Source organism: Drosophila serrata, unplaced genomic scaffold (genome assembly GCF_035046125.1).
Source record: "Drosophila serrata isolate PLE 108 unplaced genomic scaffold, ASM3504612v1 contig_2, whole genome shotgun sequence".
Classification (NCBI taxonomy): Eukaryota; Metazoa; Arthropoda; class Insecta; order Diptera; family Drosophilidae; genus Drosophila; species Drosophila serrata.
In genome coordinates, this window is record NW_028256900.1 from 675,434 (window position 1) to 692,897 (window position 17,464).

The 17,464-nt window shown below is 41.6% G+C and overlaps 4 protein-coding genes across 4 annotated transcripts in view; 1 reads left to right on the forward strand and 3 right to left on the reverse strand.

The window, feature by feature from the left end:
• Positions 1 to 10,827, reverse strand: part of LOC110191316 (uncharacterized) — a 30,421-nt gene extending 19,594 nt beyond the window's left edge. Inside the window, exon 1 of the mRNA XM_020962135.2 lies at positions 10,123 to 10,827. The gene's annotated coding sequence lies outside the window, so the exon portion shown is untranslated. The remainder of the gene's footprint in view (positions 1 to 10,122) is intronic.
• A 323-nt stretch (positions 10,828 to 11,150) lies between these two features.
• Positions 11,151 to 14,004, reverse strand: LOC110189306 (cilia- and flagella-associated protein 52). Its single transcript, XM_020959346.2, has 5 exons — positions 13,580 to 14,004; positions 12,824 to 13,528; positions 12,536 to 12,765; positions 12,254 to 12,470; positions 11,151 to 12,193 (listed from the first exon to the last, which is right to left on the reverse strand). The coding sequence occupies exons 1-5, from the start codon at positions 14,002 to 14,004 to the stop codon at positions 11,542 to 11,544; spliced, it is 2,229 nt and encodes a 742-aa protein (XP_020815005.1). The 3' UTR covers positions 11,151 to 11,541.
• A 244-nt stretch (positions 14,005 to 14,248) lies between these two features.
• Positions 14,249 to 16,440, forward strand: LOC110189313 (putative serine protease F56F10.1). Its single transcript, XM_020959359.2, has 5 exons — positions 14,249 to 14,364; positions 14,444 to 15,316; positions 15,461 to 15,599; positions 15,654 to 16,125; positions 16,189 to 16,440. Exons 2-5 carry the CDS (start codon positions 14,529 to 14,531, stop codon positions 16,314 to 16,316), a joined length of 1,527 nt encoding a protein of 508 aa, XP_020815018.2. The 5' UTR covers positions 14,249 to 14,364; positions 14,444 to 14,528; the 3' UTR covers positions 16,317 to 16,440.
• LOC110189323 (uncharacterized) lies at positions 16,354 to 17,447 on the reverse strand. The gene is made up of 2 exons (XM_020959369.2): positions 17,071 to 17,447; positions 16,354 to 16,988 (listed from the first exon to the last, which is right to left on the reverse strand). Exons 1-2 carry the CDS (start codon positions 17,147 to 17,149, stop codon positions 16,432 to 16,434), a joined length of 636 nt encoding a protein of 211 aa, XP_020815028.2. The 5' UTR covers positions 17,150 to 17,447; the 3' UTR covers positions 16,354 to 16,431.
• Positions 17,448 to 17,464: the final 17 nt, after the last annotated feature.

The following is a 17,464-nucleotide window of genomic DNA, read 5'->3' on the forward strand; positions in this document are numbered from 1 at the left end:
AGGCAAATAAAAAAAGAATAAGTGGAGGAATAAAATCTAATCTGTTTTGGTTGCATTAAAATTCAATTCACAAGTCCCTAACGATGGTTCTAGTGTAGCCTTTTTGGCTTCAAAAGTATGGATACTTTGACTTGGAGCCTCAAATTCACAATATTTAAGTAAACATTTTTATAAGCAGGGTAATTCGCTCTTCGTTTTTATATAAAATTAAATTTTCTTTCTGCATTTCATGCTAGGCAGCCATCATTTCTGACATTGTCGGCTGCGAAAATGTTTAATGTCAGGATCGACGACAAATGAGATGTGTGTGCTGGTGCATATAATGGCTCCGTGACTCTGCCATTGCCTTTGAATTTCGATGGGGTGTCTGTGGGTCTGCCACATGTGCGTGCCAAAAAAAAAAAAAAAAAAAAAAGAAACAACCAAAGTAAAACAAAAAATAAATATTTGGGGTAATGGGAAAGTGCGTGCCGCAAGCGAATAATTTACGATCCAACTGCAGTTGCGGTCAGTGCAAGTGAATGCATTTTCAGGCGACGCAATGATCATCGTCTGGCATTATTTTATAGCCCCCCACAAAATCGTCAAGGTCAGCGCTCGATACCAATCGAGTGGAAATACTTTTGGCAGTCCGCTCGCTAGATTAATTAAGGCAGATACAGACATAGATTGGGGAGAGAGACAGACAGCCGTAGAGAGAAGCCGAAAAAAAGCCCGAAAAGTATCTGCTAATGTCCAAACAGCGGGCCGCTGAAAAAGTAATTATTATAAATAATTATTAGAGCGCAGTGGCAGTTAGGCAGCAGCGCCACCGGATCCAAACGTTGAATGCCTATTGTTGTACAGAAACAACACAATTCTGCTCTATCTGAATCTGGCTCTCAATCTGAATTTGGTGGCTGACTGCCGGTTTGCTCTTGAGAGCGGACACAGTGAGAAAATAAGGGGAAGTTACTTTAAATCATATGTTATATAAAATATCAATAAATATCCATTAAAAAAAAGTGAATATAATTAAAATCTACAGTCTGACCTATACTTATATACAAATATTTAAAATAATATTGATTAATATGGGATTTACAAGTAAGAAGATGACGTAAGGTAACCACAATCTTTAAAGTCTTCATCTTAGTCCACTGGCACATTAATCACTATATAGATATAAAGTGTCAACTTATAAATGTTCCCTTACTAATTCCCAACTAGTTTTTCTCTCTGTTCATTTTAGTCTGAGTGCTTTTAGCACATTGATAGATAGGCACACAGGCCAACGCTCTCACTCGACGGCTACTAAAAACCGGGGCGATATTATACTAAAGGCAGCATGAGGTGGGGCAGAGGGAAAGAGATTAGGCCAGACATAGAGTTTTGTGTACATAGTATAGACTCAAAACTCCACTGCTCTTGCAACTTTCCATATTGAAAAAATTTTCCATTGTTTGTGATTAGAGTTTGGCGATGCAAGTGCGCAGATAAGCCGCTCATTAAGAGTGTTTCTTTTCGATTTTACTTTTCTTTGGCACTCTATAACCATACTATACTATATGATTCCGTGAGCAGGGAGAATAGGAAGTCAAGAAACACGTAATTTGGTTTCTGCAAATTGCAACTGACAACTGGGCGTGGTCCAGGTGGGGTTTTTGCATATGGAAAAGAGATGGAAAAGCGGTAGGAAAACAAGAAAAGCAAAGAAGCCGGCGTCTGGAGCTCATTTGTTAATCTTTCTTCTTTTTATTTTGTTTATGCTCCATCATTATTCAACACTGAATATGCTCAAGTGCCGTTACGTTTGTACATAAATCCAACAGCTACTTTTGCGGTCGTCTACCGTTGCCTACTATTATTTACCCAGTTATTGCCGCTGCCATTGTTATTGTTGTTGCTAGGCAAATGTGCAAAATGTTAATAAACTTTTATTGCGCAAAAGCAGAAAACAAAAAGAGGTAAGGCATATTTGCCACTGCCACTACATTTATTATAATTGCGCAAAATATATGCGCTTTGATATGCCAGCGAATAGCAAATAATTTCCATGCTCAATCCAAAAATCTCGCTTTTCAGCAATTTGCCAACGAAAGTCATCACAGCAATTGTAATAAATACAATATAAAATATGTATATATAAGCAGATGTTTGCCGTTTGTGAACTTTTTGTTGTTGAATCATCATTGGCAGCGCATCTTTAAGCCCAAACAGCAAACAAAAAATAAACCAGAGGGTGAGTTCACTGCAAAAGGTGAATCATCTTCAGGGCGAAAATATTTTAATATGCAAAAGTGTCTGGAGATACAATTAAATACTTAACAGAAAGTATTATTTTGACATTTCTAAATTACAGAAACTTTACTTTTCTATAATTTGCGCCAAATAATCTTTAATTTTTAAGCCAAAAATTATATTTCTTTGATCTAAAATCGTATTAGAATCAGAGTCAGACAAAAGTGCAAGGTTGAAACATTATTTAAGCGACCTTTTAAGTATCATCAATCTTCTTATTTTTAACAAAACTTGTTGGTTTCGTTATATACTTTTTTATAATGCTGGCTTATATTAGTTAATATGCTTTGCTAGTATTTGTACTAAACGAAAAAGCTGACCAAGATTCAAAAGATGACAGCAAATATCTAAACAAAAAGCCAAATCAATTAGCGTAAACTGGCTAATGATTCACTCAATCAATTGTTTAAAATGTTATACATATAACAAAAAGAACCAAAAAAGTTAATAGAGAAATTAAGTTACTGGGAAATAATTAAATAATTAAATAAGAGCTTCAGGTGTTAGTTTAATTAAATTAAAGGAAATTGTTTAAGTCACTTGAGAATTTTAAACAATACTACAATCAAATAAACACCTAAAACTGTTTAGTCAATTGATAAAATCGAAAAAAGCTAATGGCCTAAATATATATCCAGCTCCAACTTTGTAGTTTCCAAACTTTGCTTTAGAGTTCCCCTAAAAAAACACTCCTAGAAAGTTTAAATGGGCCATAAAATACGCCAGCGACAGCGTAAAGTTTACTGCGCTTCCATTTGTTTACAATTTGTTTTTGGTCAGTGTCACCCACACACACATCGTCTAGTTTTAGTTATAAATTGCAGTTCGTAATGAATAATTACACAGTCTAATTAAACAAAATACGTAGTAAAAGGCAGAAAAGGCCGCACAAAGGCAAAGCGAAAGAGTACTGAAACCCACGCAACTATGATGACGACATCGAGAGATCGCTTTTGGGAGGCCAAGTGACAATAGAACGGGGGGATACGGTATGCTGAGCGGGGTTCTAATGCCAGTAAATAATATAGAAAGAAAAAACTGAAGCTGAAGCTTATTTCTACCCCCGGGGGCAGAGCAATATGCCACAGTTAAAAACAAAAAAACAAAAAGAGGAACAAAGTCAATGAACTCGCGTTCCATAGCTCCCCAAGCTCGTCGGTGGCCAATTTTTTATTGCCACAAAACCGTCCGTATGTAGTATATATGCTTTTCAATTTTCTGTAATTGTTGCTAGTTCAGTTCGCTTCTCTCTGCCAGTTAGCCTGCCAGCCAGCTTTCAATTTGCCTCAGTTAAGCGAAGCGTTGAATTGAAAGCGAGCTCTGCTCCGCTCCGGCTCCGGCTCCGGCTCCGAGTCCATGTCCATAATTTGCTAATCACATTTGGTAAATTATGTTGTAAGCTGAACAATTGTACAATAAAAGCGATCGCTGGCGGCGACAGATGGGCAAATAAACACTTGAAAAACAGATCCAATAAAGCGTCGGGTTGACAAATTTCCATGTCCAAAACGATGTGGAAAGAAAGTCACACCAAATGAAACACATATGTACAATAAAAGGAAACCTGGCTTGAAGGCAGACAGTGAAAGGGGTGAAGGTAAATCTTAACTTGGCTAATATATAAGACAGTAATTAACTACTGTACTTTCTCATATACAAACATCACAATTTGCGGTCTAGAAAACTCTTACTTTCCATTAGAAATAGCACACATGTTAGGTACATCCCATAACACCAATAGATCTTTGAAAACTTATTAGTTTCTCCATGTTCTTGGTTGCTTTTATATTTTCAAAAGATACCGCTTTCCCCAATCCCTAAAGAGGAAACCCAGAAAAGCAAAAGACAAGCCCCAACACATCACGCAAAAGAAAAGCCCCATGAATCATATAACATATATGCAAAAGTGACACAGAAAACGCGACGCTCGACACGTTTATTATGTGTCCGGTCAATGCCAAAATAGCTCCTCCAGCCCCTCCCCGTATTCGATTTGCAAAAGTAGAACTTTGAAACTATAAACAATTTATCTTGATTTGTTCTGGGTCTGGGAACCGAGAACGGGTGAGCAGTGAACTCACGCAGCGCCGAAAGGTAAATGACCAAAAGCCATCGAATCGACGTGTCGTGCCGCCAAAATGGATTAATCGAGGGAGGTTTTATTGATGATCAAATAAACATCATTTGGAGGACATTGCCATGTTGAATTAATTGTAAGCCGTATATATTTTATGATGATATATATTTTAAAATGTTTAGCAAGCCCGGAAATTGATTGGGGGAGTGCCCTTACAAGGGATTTACTGTAAGGGTCTGTAAAAGTAGAGGGGATTAGCTTTGATTTATGTAAAAGATGATCAATCTTTTTGGTAGTCTTTCAATATAACTGGCAGGTAAAATAATAAGCTCTCAAGGTTACCGAAATGTAAAGGGTTTTATAGGGAATTCAGCATAGAAAATCTTAAATACTGAAAGTGAAAACCTTATAATTAAGGAATAGCTAAAAGCGGTAAAGTATGATTCTGCAATTTGTCCCATAAAACCGGCTTCCAACTTTTGGGAAAACTTTGCAACTTTCGATTCTCGTTGCAGTTTTTCCGTTCAATTTCATAACGACTGCATTGACCCCCAAAAGCGGATTATTTCGTAATTGTCGAAAAGGAATAAAAATAAAAATCGATAAGTGCTACGTCAGCTCGCTCTCGCGTATTTGAATTGGTCGACGAAGCGCATCTGAAGGGTGCTAGAAACCCCTTTGTTTTTGGCCTCAAGTGGAATTTTGGTTTCTCCTCGTCTTTTTTGATTTTAGCCTTTCTGCTGCTGCCGCTCGCCCTCTCCCACCCGTCGTGTTGACTTATCTAATTTGCATAATTTTGCACGCGAAAAACACTCTGAAATTATATGTATATTTTTTGCATGCAAATTGAAAATTGATTTCAGCGTTTCCAGCGATGTTGCGCAAAATTAAAGGTGTCGAAGGTTATGGAGGAATTGCATTGTGGCTTGTTCGATTGCCGCATAAATCATATTTTATGGCCATAAACAACGGCAAACAAGCATGCGTTATATTGGAATTAGGCACATTCGAGACTCCCATTTTGATTGGCTTTGATTGGTAATAACAATTATTTATACGAATGATTGATTTATGAACTGATTGATGTGTACTACTGCCTTGTTTCACAACTCACACATTCTCAGCCTCTCTTCCAATTGGGGACAATTTTATAGAGAATATTCCCACCGTATTATGACAGCAATATACATATGTATGTGACCTTCTCCAACCTACGCCATTTAGCACTTCATCCTGGCCCAAAACTTGGCTAAATTTATGCCAAATATAAATCAGATCCAAAAGAGCTACGCCCACAAGGGAATGGGTAATGAAATGGCGGCATACCCCAGGCCAAACGTAAACAAAGTGTGCCCAAAAATAGCAAGCGATTAGCATCTGGGCAGCCAGTCGAACATGATGATGATGATGATGATGAAGAGCCATGAGCTTCCTCCATAGCGCTTCTCCTAGCCCCCCCAATTTGCGTGACACTTTTGCCAAGCGTCGCCTGGGATCAACGCATTCTCACTGAGCCCGGCTAATTGTTCACACCCGCCATTCGTTCGGAATGGGAATGGGTTTGGAGCCACACCCAGCTGAAACTAATCTGTAAACAATTAAGGCGGCGGTTGCTGCAGCACATATTTCAAATTAATTTGCAGCATGTGCGCCATTCAGCTAATTAAGTTTGCCCGCAGATGAATTAAAAAGCAGGAAGACAGATACATATTAAACTAATTAGCTGAAATCAATATTTCCTATAGGTTTAAAACGGAAATAATATGTTTTCTGATAATTTCAATTACAATTTTAATACATTTTCATAATAATAGTTTTATTTTTTCCAGAACTAAACTATAACTTTCAGTGTTAATACAGAAATCAAATTCAATAATTAAATAGGCTGCAGGTCGGCCATTGATTGTTGTTTCTAATGTTAATGTTCAATGGAAAAGTACACCGCACTGGCAAGACGCTCTCTGATAAGACACCAAACTAATGGGGGAAAAAGACGGTGATGGGGAGGGGACATATGTACATACAAATGTAGGAAACTCGTGCCTATGGAAAGCATATCATTTGACTCACTTTCACACAAACAAACGAAAGGCAGCAAACAAAAGCAAACAACACGAGGCCGGCGAACGTGGAAACAAACACAAACAAGGCACACAAAAAACAAACACATGTGTGTGAGAATGTGGGTGAGAGGGCACAGTAAATACTCCCTTTAAAAGATCTTTTGGTTGCCCAAGAGCAGCTTATCTGTATAGCTGTTTGTGTAAGCAACCATTAAAATAGTACGATAATAATAATAAAAAGGAGAAAAGAAATTTTACTATCTAGATTGGGTTCTAAGGAAACAAAGTGGATAACACAGATACAACAGAAGAACTGCTCAGGTAGTTTCCCTTCTACTTTGGCAACGATACACGGAATTTAGCCGAAGATTTTATTTATTATAATTTATAACAAATATAAAATTACTTTCAATGATGCCTTAAAATAATATGGGACGCCTAAAAATCACTGAGATTATAAGAGAAAGCGTTATGTTACCATATCTTTTACACTTGGTCTTTACAGTTACGTAGATAGGAAACACCTCACACCCACAGCGGTTAAGACTCGCAACTGATTAACTAATTGAAAATTTGTTTTGCATTTGTCTTTGCCCGTTTTCTGCTTCTGTTTGTGGCTTCTCTTCCCTTTCCTCTAATGGAAATGGAAAATGAACTCAAAAGCAAACCACATCCGAGAAGTCGAAGTTTGTATACCCTTGCAGTTTCTTCCAGGTCATCCATAAGTATTTAATTGCTCAGGTGATATTTCCGGGGTCGAAGGGTAATCACTATCACAATCGCCATAGATGTTAACAGGAGGGAGGCAGCGAACAGAATGAGGGTAAGCGAGACGGCACTGCCTGTATTTATAGTCCCAGAGTAAAGAGAATAGAGAAACTGAGAGTGAGAGAGAAGGAGACCCTGAGATAGAGAAGGAGAGAGGGAGAAAACTATTTACAGCCATTACAATATTTTATTATTATTAAACCGAAAGCTAAGTTCGCCAAAGCCTTCATCTAACGATCTTTCCTATGGTAGCTATAGTAGTTCGATCCTTATAGAGTCAAAAATAACTACTTCGCTGCGTCACAAACTTTTGACTAAAATTATAACACCCAGCAAGGGTATAACAATGAGAAATTAGTAATGGGAAACGCTTTAAAAAAGTGTTAGCACGCTTACATATTTACATGTGTGTGGCATAGTCGCCCTAACGGTAAAAAACATTTGTAATTGCAATTTGTGCAAAGAGTCAAGTGTCAGCTGTTTCCTCCCCACTCCCCCCTATCTGTCGCTATCTCTTTCGCCCCCTCATACCATCATTCTTGCACGCAATATGGCGTCATGTCTTTGGCATCTCGCTCGCTCGCACACACACTGAGAACAAATTAGTGTGTGTGCGTGGCCACATGAAATGGTCAAAATGAATGCGACAATTAAAATAAGTGAACTATGTTACAAACTACAAAGCGAGGCTTTGGCTTTGGCAGTCAGCGCGAATTGTTGTAAATTATAGTGTGTGTGGATAAAGAGAATTAGAGGGAAAACATTTCTAGGTCAGTGGTGGAAATGAGCTCATGTGCCATACAGTGGACAAGCGTTATGGACGAACTTTGAAAACACACTCAGAAAAAGCCAAGAGTAAGGGTATACAGATATAAAATCACATATGTTAGTATGTTCTTTTATTATCATTGTACACCCATGCCTATGCTTAATCATTTATAATATGATAACGATGGAATTTGTATATTTAATGATAAGTAAACATAAACAATCTAGCGTTACTGGCGCCCTGATACAGACATCAGATATAACCATAACACCCGACTTCCGACTTGGAGAAATTCGTATGAGACACCGGGTTGGCGGCATTATTGATCGATTGCCAGAAGCGACGATGAAGCACTTCATTTTCCATGCTTAAAAATAGCAACTTTTGGCAACCCAATTCTCAAGAAATAAATAGGACATCGATAACGCAAAAATAATTGGAAACGAGGAAGAAAGAAACGAAGTTTAAATAAGCTTCTGACTGAAATTATAACACCTAATTTTTGGAATATGATTTGACAAATACCATAAATTTTTCTCTCGATTTAAAAATAATAATAATAAAATAATGATATTGTCCTCAACTGTTATCTAAGGGAGATTCCGCCACCCCCTTCTTTAATAATAGTACCTGACCTGGCCAAGATAAGGATAAGAATTGCACTGGAAACAGTGACGCATATCACTTAGTTGCTATAAGTAAGCCCCCTAAGTCCAGACCCACTTGACTTTTGGCCAAATTGGAATGCCCACGCTTCTGTTTGGATTTTGGATTGGTCTGGGAATCGTGATATGGGGATTGCGCATCCAGAAAACAGAGTGCCAAATGCTGAGCAAACTGAATAAATTTAAACGCACACAGCTGTTGGGATTTGAATTTACTTATTTTCTTTTTTTTCTGGTTCGTTGGCTGTCAGTGAGTCATATATAGAGGTGTTTCGAGGAAATTTGGTGTTGGTTTGATTGATTAACTAGTCGGCAATGCAGTCATATTTAACTATACCTTGCCTTTTTTTAAATGAAGATGCTCTCACACAATTTTTGGGGAATTTCGTAGAAGTCGAAGTTAGTTTCAGGTATAAAGATATTTATCACGATCACTCTAGAGCATAGGGATGTATTAACTATACGTTAATGTTAAGTTATGTTGTTATATGTTATAACTCTTAAAACAGGGACATTAATCTAAGGCAATGTTTTGTAAAAGTTTGTAAACCACTTAGAAATGTGTATTTTTCTGACCAAATTAATATTTTCTTGATTTAACGGTGAAATTATAACATTTTCGTTAATTTTCTGGCTATGGAATTAGTTGTTTATCGCTTTCCTCCATAAAAAAGGTTATTCCCACTGAAATTCCGTGAAAAGCACAACCGACTGTATGTAAATTGGGTTAATAACTTATTTCCATGTTTATATTTTGCATTAGATGACTTTTATTTTCACAGCTCTTGATGCGGGTTTTATTGATTTTTCTTATTTGCATTTCCATTTGTTGGGAAATGCAGCTGGAGAAAGGGCCAAAGGCAGGGGCAAAAGAAAGAGAAAGAGAGAAAAGAGTGGGCCGCCAAAAATACGCGTTCGGTTTATTTGTTGTTTTGCGGTAAGTCACTGCCCGTGTATTAGTGGGAATAGAGAGAAAGAGAGAGAAAATTTGAGGGAGATGCGAGGATACAGGATGCGAGAACGCTAGAGAGAGAGAGGGCTCTATTCCTACCCCAATTGTGCCCGGCAGCTCCAAAACGGCCCACGCATACACACACGCACACACTTACAGGCAGGATGAAAACCCAGCTGCAGCGGCGCTGATTTATCGATTTTTCACTGGGATCCGATTTCCCCCAATTATTTGCGAATTACATAAAGTAGGCGTTATAAAAGTGGCGTATAAAATTGGCACACCGTAGGGACCTAAAAATAGCCACTATCCCCCGCTAAATCGCACGCTATAATTAATGCCCTTGACTCGTTTTCTGTTTTTCTCTTTTTTATCAACCGTTTCTTTCCTACCTGCACACTCACGCATGCACTCACACCCATGTCGTTGCAGAGGCGGCCAAGAAGGAGGAGAAATAAGGAGATGCCAAAACCCACACAACAACAAACGGCAACACAACAACAACTGACGTGTGTGTATACTCGGCCTGTACTAGGGCTCGTACTTACTTTTTTTAGTTAAGCAAGCGCCGCTCGCAGGAAGTCGCCTTTGGCCTTATTGAAAGTTTCACAGCAGCTAAGCAGCATTTTTGCCCGATGTTATTTTGATTAATTCGGCTCCATTGCACGACACTTTCATTAATGATTTTCCTTTGCAGACCATAAAAACTGGACACTGCTTGTTTTTCTCTTCTTATTTCATCTTTCGCGATGGCTCAGCGAAAAGGAGACACTGCGCGAACTTGGGGCAGAACTGGTTTTTCTGCACACTCATTTGGTTTCGCGTACCTAGTTTCTGTTTGTCTCAATTATTGCACACGCACCGCACCAATAGGCCGCTATCAATTGCGCGACAATTCACTTGCTTGCACTCCGTTTGTTTATTATTTTTTGTTTTTTAAAGAATGACGAAAAACGCGACGGACCGTCCAGCGGGGATAGAGGTGAAACAACATCGATAGCAAAACCCGATGGGCACATCGATAAAGACATCGATGTTCAGAAACGATAATATCGATAGTTTCTCAGCAGAATGTTTACAGAAAAGTGCTGGTAAACGTTAACAGAATGTTGCGGGCGAATTTAAAAGAATGAAAGAACTTAACAGAATTTTGCGAGTGAATTTATAAAAATGGGAGATCTTAACAGAATTTTGCGGGTGAAATAAATAAAAGATAGGTAAACATAAATGATAAAGAGACTTAAGAGAAGTTGCTGATGAATTAACATTTTTAAGACGTCATACCTGCATACTGAATTAATATGATCATATATATATGAATATATGATTTAGTGACTGTTTTTAATAATAAGTAAAGAAATGTATACACTTCGCAAGGTTAATTATTATTTATTTTATTCGGTCCTATGTTTTTAATAATAAGTTCCAAAGTTCCTCGTTTTACAATGTAAAAAAATTTACATCAGTTGTTACATTACCTTTCAATTTTGAAAACAAGGGGGCGTTATGGTGCAGATAAGTTAAAAAAGGCAGTATTTTTTAGGCACTTTTTATTCAGACTTTCTGATCCGCCATATTTGAAAAAAGACCACTTGGTCTCTTTAACCGTGTTTTCATCGTAAACAAGACAAATTAAATACAAATTTTGGTTTTACTACATAACCACATCAGGATTCACACTGGAGAGCGCTCATACAAGTGTTCCCATTGCTCAAAGTCGTTTTTATCGAATAGTAATCTACAGAGCCATATCAGAATTTACACTGGAGAACGACCATTCAAATGCTCCTTCTGCTTAAAGTCGTTTCCCAGGGCCTATATTCTTCGGAGACACCTCCTAATTCACACTCGCAACCTCAAAAGTCTGTATTGCCTAAAACTGGTAAAACTCTAATTAGTTTCTATGCATATATCCACTGTCGCTAAACAAATTTTATTCATAAATATATAACTTAAACAATTAGGACTCAGCACTTCCTCACATCTGGAACGATTCCGCACTCAGCGAAGGGATCAGGCTTAACCTCCTTTTTAGCGCACGGCGGACACTCCACGCAGCAGAGATCGTCCTTAGCAGTGGCCTTCAGCAGTCCATCGATGTTCTCGCCCTTTGGTGGCTTCAGGTTCGTACCGGAATTGACGCGAGCAGGCACCTCGCTCAGCTTGGTCTTGGAGGAGGAGGACTTGGGCTGCGAGTACCTAGGCGCATCCGGTGGATTGGGTCTTCCCCAGAAGTCACGCGGCACATCCCAAATGATCAGTGATCCGTCTGTGCTCCCGGTAACGAACATGGTCATACAGGGACTGTAGGCACAGCTAATCACCGATGAGGCGTGCTCGGAACCCAATCCTACCACGGCACCGCTGTTGTAATCCCAAAGCTTCACCTGCAGATCGCTACCCACGCTGATGAAGTAGTCCCCGGTATCGTTGATGGCCACGCAATTAACAGAGGACTTCTTAGAGGCAGTCAGTTCCCGGATCAGGGCTCCATTGTATACACTCCAGTAGATGATCCGGCCGTCGGAGCCGCAAGTGATGACCTGAACACCGCTTGGGAAATATAAAGCGGACATGAACTGAGTGTTCGAAGTCACCACCTGCTTGCGGGTCATACGTCTGTCGGGAATTGGGTTATAACATTAACTGGTAAGAGAAAATTTATTATACTCATCCTACTTTATGTCCCAGATGACGCAGGAGCCATCAGTGCAGGCAGAGATCACCTCCGTGTCCAAGTAATTAATATCTAGCGACGTTATGGGCCCCGAGTGATCCTTCAGAACGCCCAGGAGATCCTGACGATAGGGATCAATCTTCCAGACCCTAACTTGACCCTCGATGCCTCCCGTAACGATTAGGCGACCTGTAGAGGCTACGGCCAAGGCGCTGCATCCTTGAATTAGATAGGGTAGGACATGGTTGGTAAAAGTAGCAAGAATCAAAGTTCAGTATTATTACCCTTATTGTGAGCATTGGGAATGGCATAGATGAGTCTTCCGGTAATCGGGGTGAAGGCTCGAATGATTCCATCGTTCCAGACGGAGACGATGCTGGTCCCGTCATGGGTGAAACGAACAGCGGCACAGTTAAAGTTGTGTACCATAATGCGGAGCAGTTCCTGCTTGCGTCCGGAGGACCAGATGCGAATGGACTCCTTGCCCGAAGTGGCAAAAACAGCTGAGTAGTTTCTGGTTAAAGGAATAGGTATTTTTTATAACTTATTAAATCCTTCAACGGAAAACTCACTTGGGAAAGGTTATGCAGTATACGGACTTGGTGTGACATGTTCGGAGTAGTTTCAGGACCCAAGTCTTTATGTTGAGGCCGTAAATCTCGTTGGTGTCGGTGCAAATGTAAAAGAGATCTGTCTTAGAGCGAACAAACGTTGAAATCCTTCCCGAAACATGGGTCTTCTTTAGGGTGCGCAGATACGGCCAGGTGGGTCCTGGATAGTCCCGGAAATTGATCAGCGGCACATCGGTGCGCTCCTCCACCAATTCGATATCGCCATTGCCGGCACCAATCAGCAGACGTCCTCCTTCCAGGACATACAAAGCGCGAACTCCATTAACATACCGATTGCAATCCCGACCCGTTGGCTTTCGAGGATTGTGGGTGCCGAAGGCTCCAAGGATGCCGCTGGTGGATCCCGGCTTACTTACAAAATCACGATCGCAGCAATTGAGGGCAATCTTCACGATATCGCCGGTTCCAGTACCCAAATAAGCGAAATCATCCGTCTTATTGATGCGGGCGCAGTAAAAGACCCGAGTCTTGCTGGCCATCAGGACATCCTGGACGTACAGCTTCTTCTGTTCCCGCAGAATGCTCCAAAGGCGCAAATGACGATCTCCGGCGGTTAAAAAGAAGTACGGATTATTGTGCAATGGCCGGACAGTAAGGGCATTGCCGGAAATGGCCCGAGAGGCCGGAGTCTGGCAAATCGGAGAGCTGTGGGAGGCAGGATTAGCTGTGATCTATTTGGACTATGATCCAACTCACAATGACTCCATGTCGAAGATGATGACAGATCCGTCGTCCACACCACCAATAGACACCACACAGCGGTCCTCGGCCGTAAAGCAGATAGCCTGCACGGAGACCTTATGTAGATCGTGACGGGCAATCTCCTTGCGCTGCGCATAGTCCCAGACGATGACGTAGCCCCTGAAGCCCATGTGGTTAATCTGACCCGATGCCATGTACTTGCCGCTCTTGCTTAGATCCAGACAGGATATGGTGTTGGTGTGTCCCGCCACAAATTCCTGGGTATTCTTGGCGTAGTCGGCGATCCCGATTTTGTTGCCCAGCGCAAAGATCAGGGATCCGGTGGCCGGATGCTGGCGCACTCCATTCTCCACCTTTCCATTGATTCCAAAAATGGCGCGCGGCAGAAGCTGCCGACAGGCCTCCTGCTCATGGGCCATTCTTACAGGTATTATGGATTATATTAATAAAATATATATATATTTCCGAATGTAACATATGATGAGAGGTTTGTGTCTACTCTTATTTTATGCTTTATGTTTTGACGGCTTGTTTTCTGTTTGAAAACAAGAATTTTCCAGCGTTGCTTGGTTGCCGTTGCCAACAAACTTGAATTCGAAATTTGAATTTTAACGGCAAAAACATTTTAACATGCTCAGCTAGCTGTCCCGCTCTAACAAGAACAGCAGCCGCCGGCGACAGTTGGCAACGCGGTGTTTACATTTTGCTTAGTTTTTGCAATTATCGCGGTTTTCATTTGGAGGCGTGGAAGCGAGAGAAGCGAGAACTGAATAATCGGGGTAAGAACGACGACACACACATAACGGTGCCTATATAGTTATATATAGCTCACACCACTCTTTAAATCGCTATTTACAGTTGAGCGGCGAAAGGCGAAGCAACTCAAATACTCAATAATAATAAATCTCCCACTTGACCGAAGCAAACAAAGGAAACAAACACGATGCCTTCTATTGGGGGCGTTCTGTGGCCCCTGGGGCTAACCCTGCTCCTCGTGGGACTGATAGTGCCCTCGCAGGGAGTGCGATTCCGACGAGGTCGCCTATTCAGCGGCTTCATCGGTGACCCCAGCCAGAAGGCCACGCTTCAGCGGTCCCTGCCCGCCGATGATCTCTGGTTCGAGCAGCCGCTGGATCACTTCAACCGTCAGGACTCACGCACCTGGCAGCAGCGATACTTTGTGAATGCCGACCACTATAGAAACGACTCCTCCGCCCCCATATTCCTGATGATTGGCGGCGAGGGCGAGGCCTCGGCCAAGTGGATGCGGGAAGGCGCCTGGGTGCACTATGCCGAGCACTTCGGTGCTCTGTGTCTGCAGCTGGAGCATCGTTTCTACGGCAAGAGCCATCCCACTGAGGACTTGTCCACCGCCAATCTGGCCTATCTGAGCTCCGAGCAAGCGCTTGAGGATCTGGCCAGGTTTGTGGTTGCCATGAAGGCAAAGTTCAATCTGGCCGACGGACAGAAATGGATTGCTTTTGGTGGCTCCTATCCAGGATCGCTGGCTGCCTGGGCCAGGGAAAAGTATCCTCATCTCATCTTCGGCTCCATTAGCTCCAGTGGCCCGCTGCTGGCCGAAGTGGACTTCAAGGAGTACTTCGAGGTGGTTAAGGCCTCGCTGGCCGCCTACAAACCGGAATGCGTGGAGGCGGTGGCGCGCAGCTTTTCCCAAGTGGAAATCCTTATGAGGCACATGATCGGGCAACGTAGTCTGGACGAGAAGTTCAAGTGAGTGTACTCGAAAATTCCAAAGGAATGTTAAACTCTTAAGATAGCTGATTCTTCAGATTTAAAAAGCTATAACTTAACCTATAGTTATTTATAACCCTACATTCTCTTCAAGACTGTATAATCTAAATGAATTTCTTTTAGGACCTGCACTCCAATCAAGGACTCGATTGACAACCAACTTGATATTGCCAGTTTCTTTGAGAATCTGGCTGGAAACTTTGCTGGCGTTGTTCAGTACAACAAGGACAACAGTCCACATGCCACCATAACCATTGACGATGTAAGCCTTACACCTACATAATCCTCTAAAGAACTATACTATCTATATCTCTAGATCTGCGATGTAATGCTTAATACCACCGCTGGCCCGCCTGTGACTCGTCTGGGTCTGGTGAATACGATGCTGCTGAAGGAATCGAACACCACATGCCTTGACTACAAGTATGCCAAAATGGTGGCTGACATGAAGAACGTGTCCTGGGACTCGGAGACTGCCAAGGGAATGCGTCAGTGGACGTACCAGACCTGCAACGAGTTTGGCTTTTATCAGACATCGGAAGATAAGACTGATATCTTTGGTGGCCGGTTTGGAGTGGACTTCTTTATACGCCAGTGCATGGATGTATTCTCGGACAACATGGATGCCAAGTATTTGGAGCAGGTTGTGTCGCAGACCAACAAGCATTATGGAGCCCTGCATCCACAGACGACCAATGTGTTGTATGTGCACGGCTCTATTGATCCCTGGCATGCGTTGGGTCTTATCAAATCTACAGACAAGGCAACTCCTACGATTTACATAGAAGGTGAGGTTGTCTCCCCATTGAATAAGTACAAAACACACATTTGAAATGTATTCTACCTTTTAGGAACCGCTCATTGTGCCAACATGTATGAGCCGGTGAAAACCGATCCTCCGCAACTAGTGGCCGCCCGCAACAAGATTCTCAAATATTTGGCCAAACTGCTGGAGGGCTACACCGTGGTTCCCAACTGAAACCCGAGCAGCAGCAGAAAGTGCAGACGTATGTCGGTTTCCTGGTTGTCAGCATGTTATCTTTATTTTGTTTAGTTGTGCATGCATTCGGATATTAAATACACTCCGCTGCGGGTTAATCCTTCTTGGCCTGTTCCATTTTCTCGTGGAAGCGCTTCCAGTAATGCTGCACCTTGTCGTTCTGAATGATGTTTTGATCGATAAAGTGCAGCACCCAGGTACCAGTGAGGTAGGTTAGATCATAGGCGAAGGCAACCACGCGGAAAAAGTACTTCTCGGTCTGCTGCTTGCTGGGCAGATTTGCCACGATATCCTGCAACTTCTTGGCAGCCGCATCCTGGGCCTCCTTAGCCTTCTTCTGATTATCGCTCTGTTTTTCCTGCTTTTCCTGTCCCTCCGAGGGAATACCCTCATCGCACTTGTCCTTGAAGTTCACGCAAGTCTCCAGGGGCTCGATTTTGCCCAGTTTGCCTACAATTGTCGGTGGTGCACGCAACTCCGTGGTAGCAGTTCCCTTCTGTGGGTGACCCTGATCATTCACCCCAATCGGCCCAACATCCATAAAATTGGTCGGCTTGCTACCTTCTGTTCCTTCCACAGAGTATAAGCGATGGGAATTTAGCACTACCACCGACTTGTTACCATTACGCACCTTTAAGGTAGAAGAGCCAGCTGCAAGACACAGACAGACGAACAACGATTTATTATATTGCTTACTTTCCAGTAGACACTACAGCACGTGCTCTCTACTTACCCCAGAAATGGACCCGGCATCCAGCCACAAATGGATTGCATTTCAAATGGTTTCTGGCCATCAAAGTTGCTCGAATCATTGTCCAAGATTTTCTGTTACAACGAATGCAGAATTTCAACAACTTTTTCCGAAAGGTCTGACAACGACGTTGACAAGCCGACAACACAAAAGGGGCCAACTGAGATCCAGAGTTGTCATAACATTCAAAGGAAACGGGAATACAGGGAAAGAACACATTTCGAGGGATACAAAAAAGCAGGAAAGATATAGGTTAAATACAAAATTAATTTCTAAGCTAATTTCTAATTTTAACGTTTAAGATTTATAACAAACAATTAGATAATTAATATTCTCTGAAGAATTTATATATCAATTCCGATTTGAGATGAAAAAA

What these genes read in the sequence shown, in the direction of transcription:
- LOC110189306 (XM_020959346.2), bottom strand. Translation starts at nt 14,004, where the DNA reads ATGGCCCATGAGCAGGAGGCCTGTCGGCAGCTTCTGCCGCGCGCCATT. An exon ending in TACTGCATAACCTTTCCCAA is followed by an intron (nt 12,766 to 12,823) that starts GTGAGTTTTCCG and finishes TCCTTTAACCAG; the next exon opens with AAACTACTCAGCTGTTTTTG. An exon ending in TCCCAATGCTCACAATAAGG is followed by an intron (nt 12,471 to 12,535) that starts GTAATAATACTG and finishes ATCTAATTCAAG; the next exon opens with GATGCAGCGCCTTGGCCGTA.
- LOC110189313 (XM_020959359.2), top strand. Translation starts at nt 14,529, where the DNA reads ATGCCTTCTATTGGGGGCGTTCTGTGGCCCCTGGGGCTAACCCTGCTC. An exon ending in AGTCTGGACGAGAAGTTCAA is followed by an intron (nt 15,317 to 15,460) that starts GTGAGTGTACTC and finishes AATTTCTTTTAG; the next exon opens with GACCTGCACTCCAATCAAGG. An exon ending in TCCTACGATTTACATAGAAG is followed by an intron (nt 16,126 to 16,188) that starts GTGAGGTTGTCT and finishes TCTACCTTTTAG; the next exon opens with GAACCGCTCATTGTGCCAAC.
- LOC110189323 (XM_020959369.2), bottom strand. Translation starts at nt 17,149, where the DNA reads ATGATTCGAGCAACTTTGATGGCCAGAAACCATTTGAAATGCAATCCA. An exon ending in ATGCCGGGTCCATTTCTGGG is followed by an intron (nt 16,989 to 17,070) that starts GTAAGTAGAGAG and finishes TGTGTCTTGCAG; the next exon opens with CTGGCTCTTCTACCTTAAAG.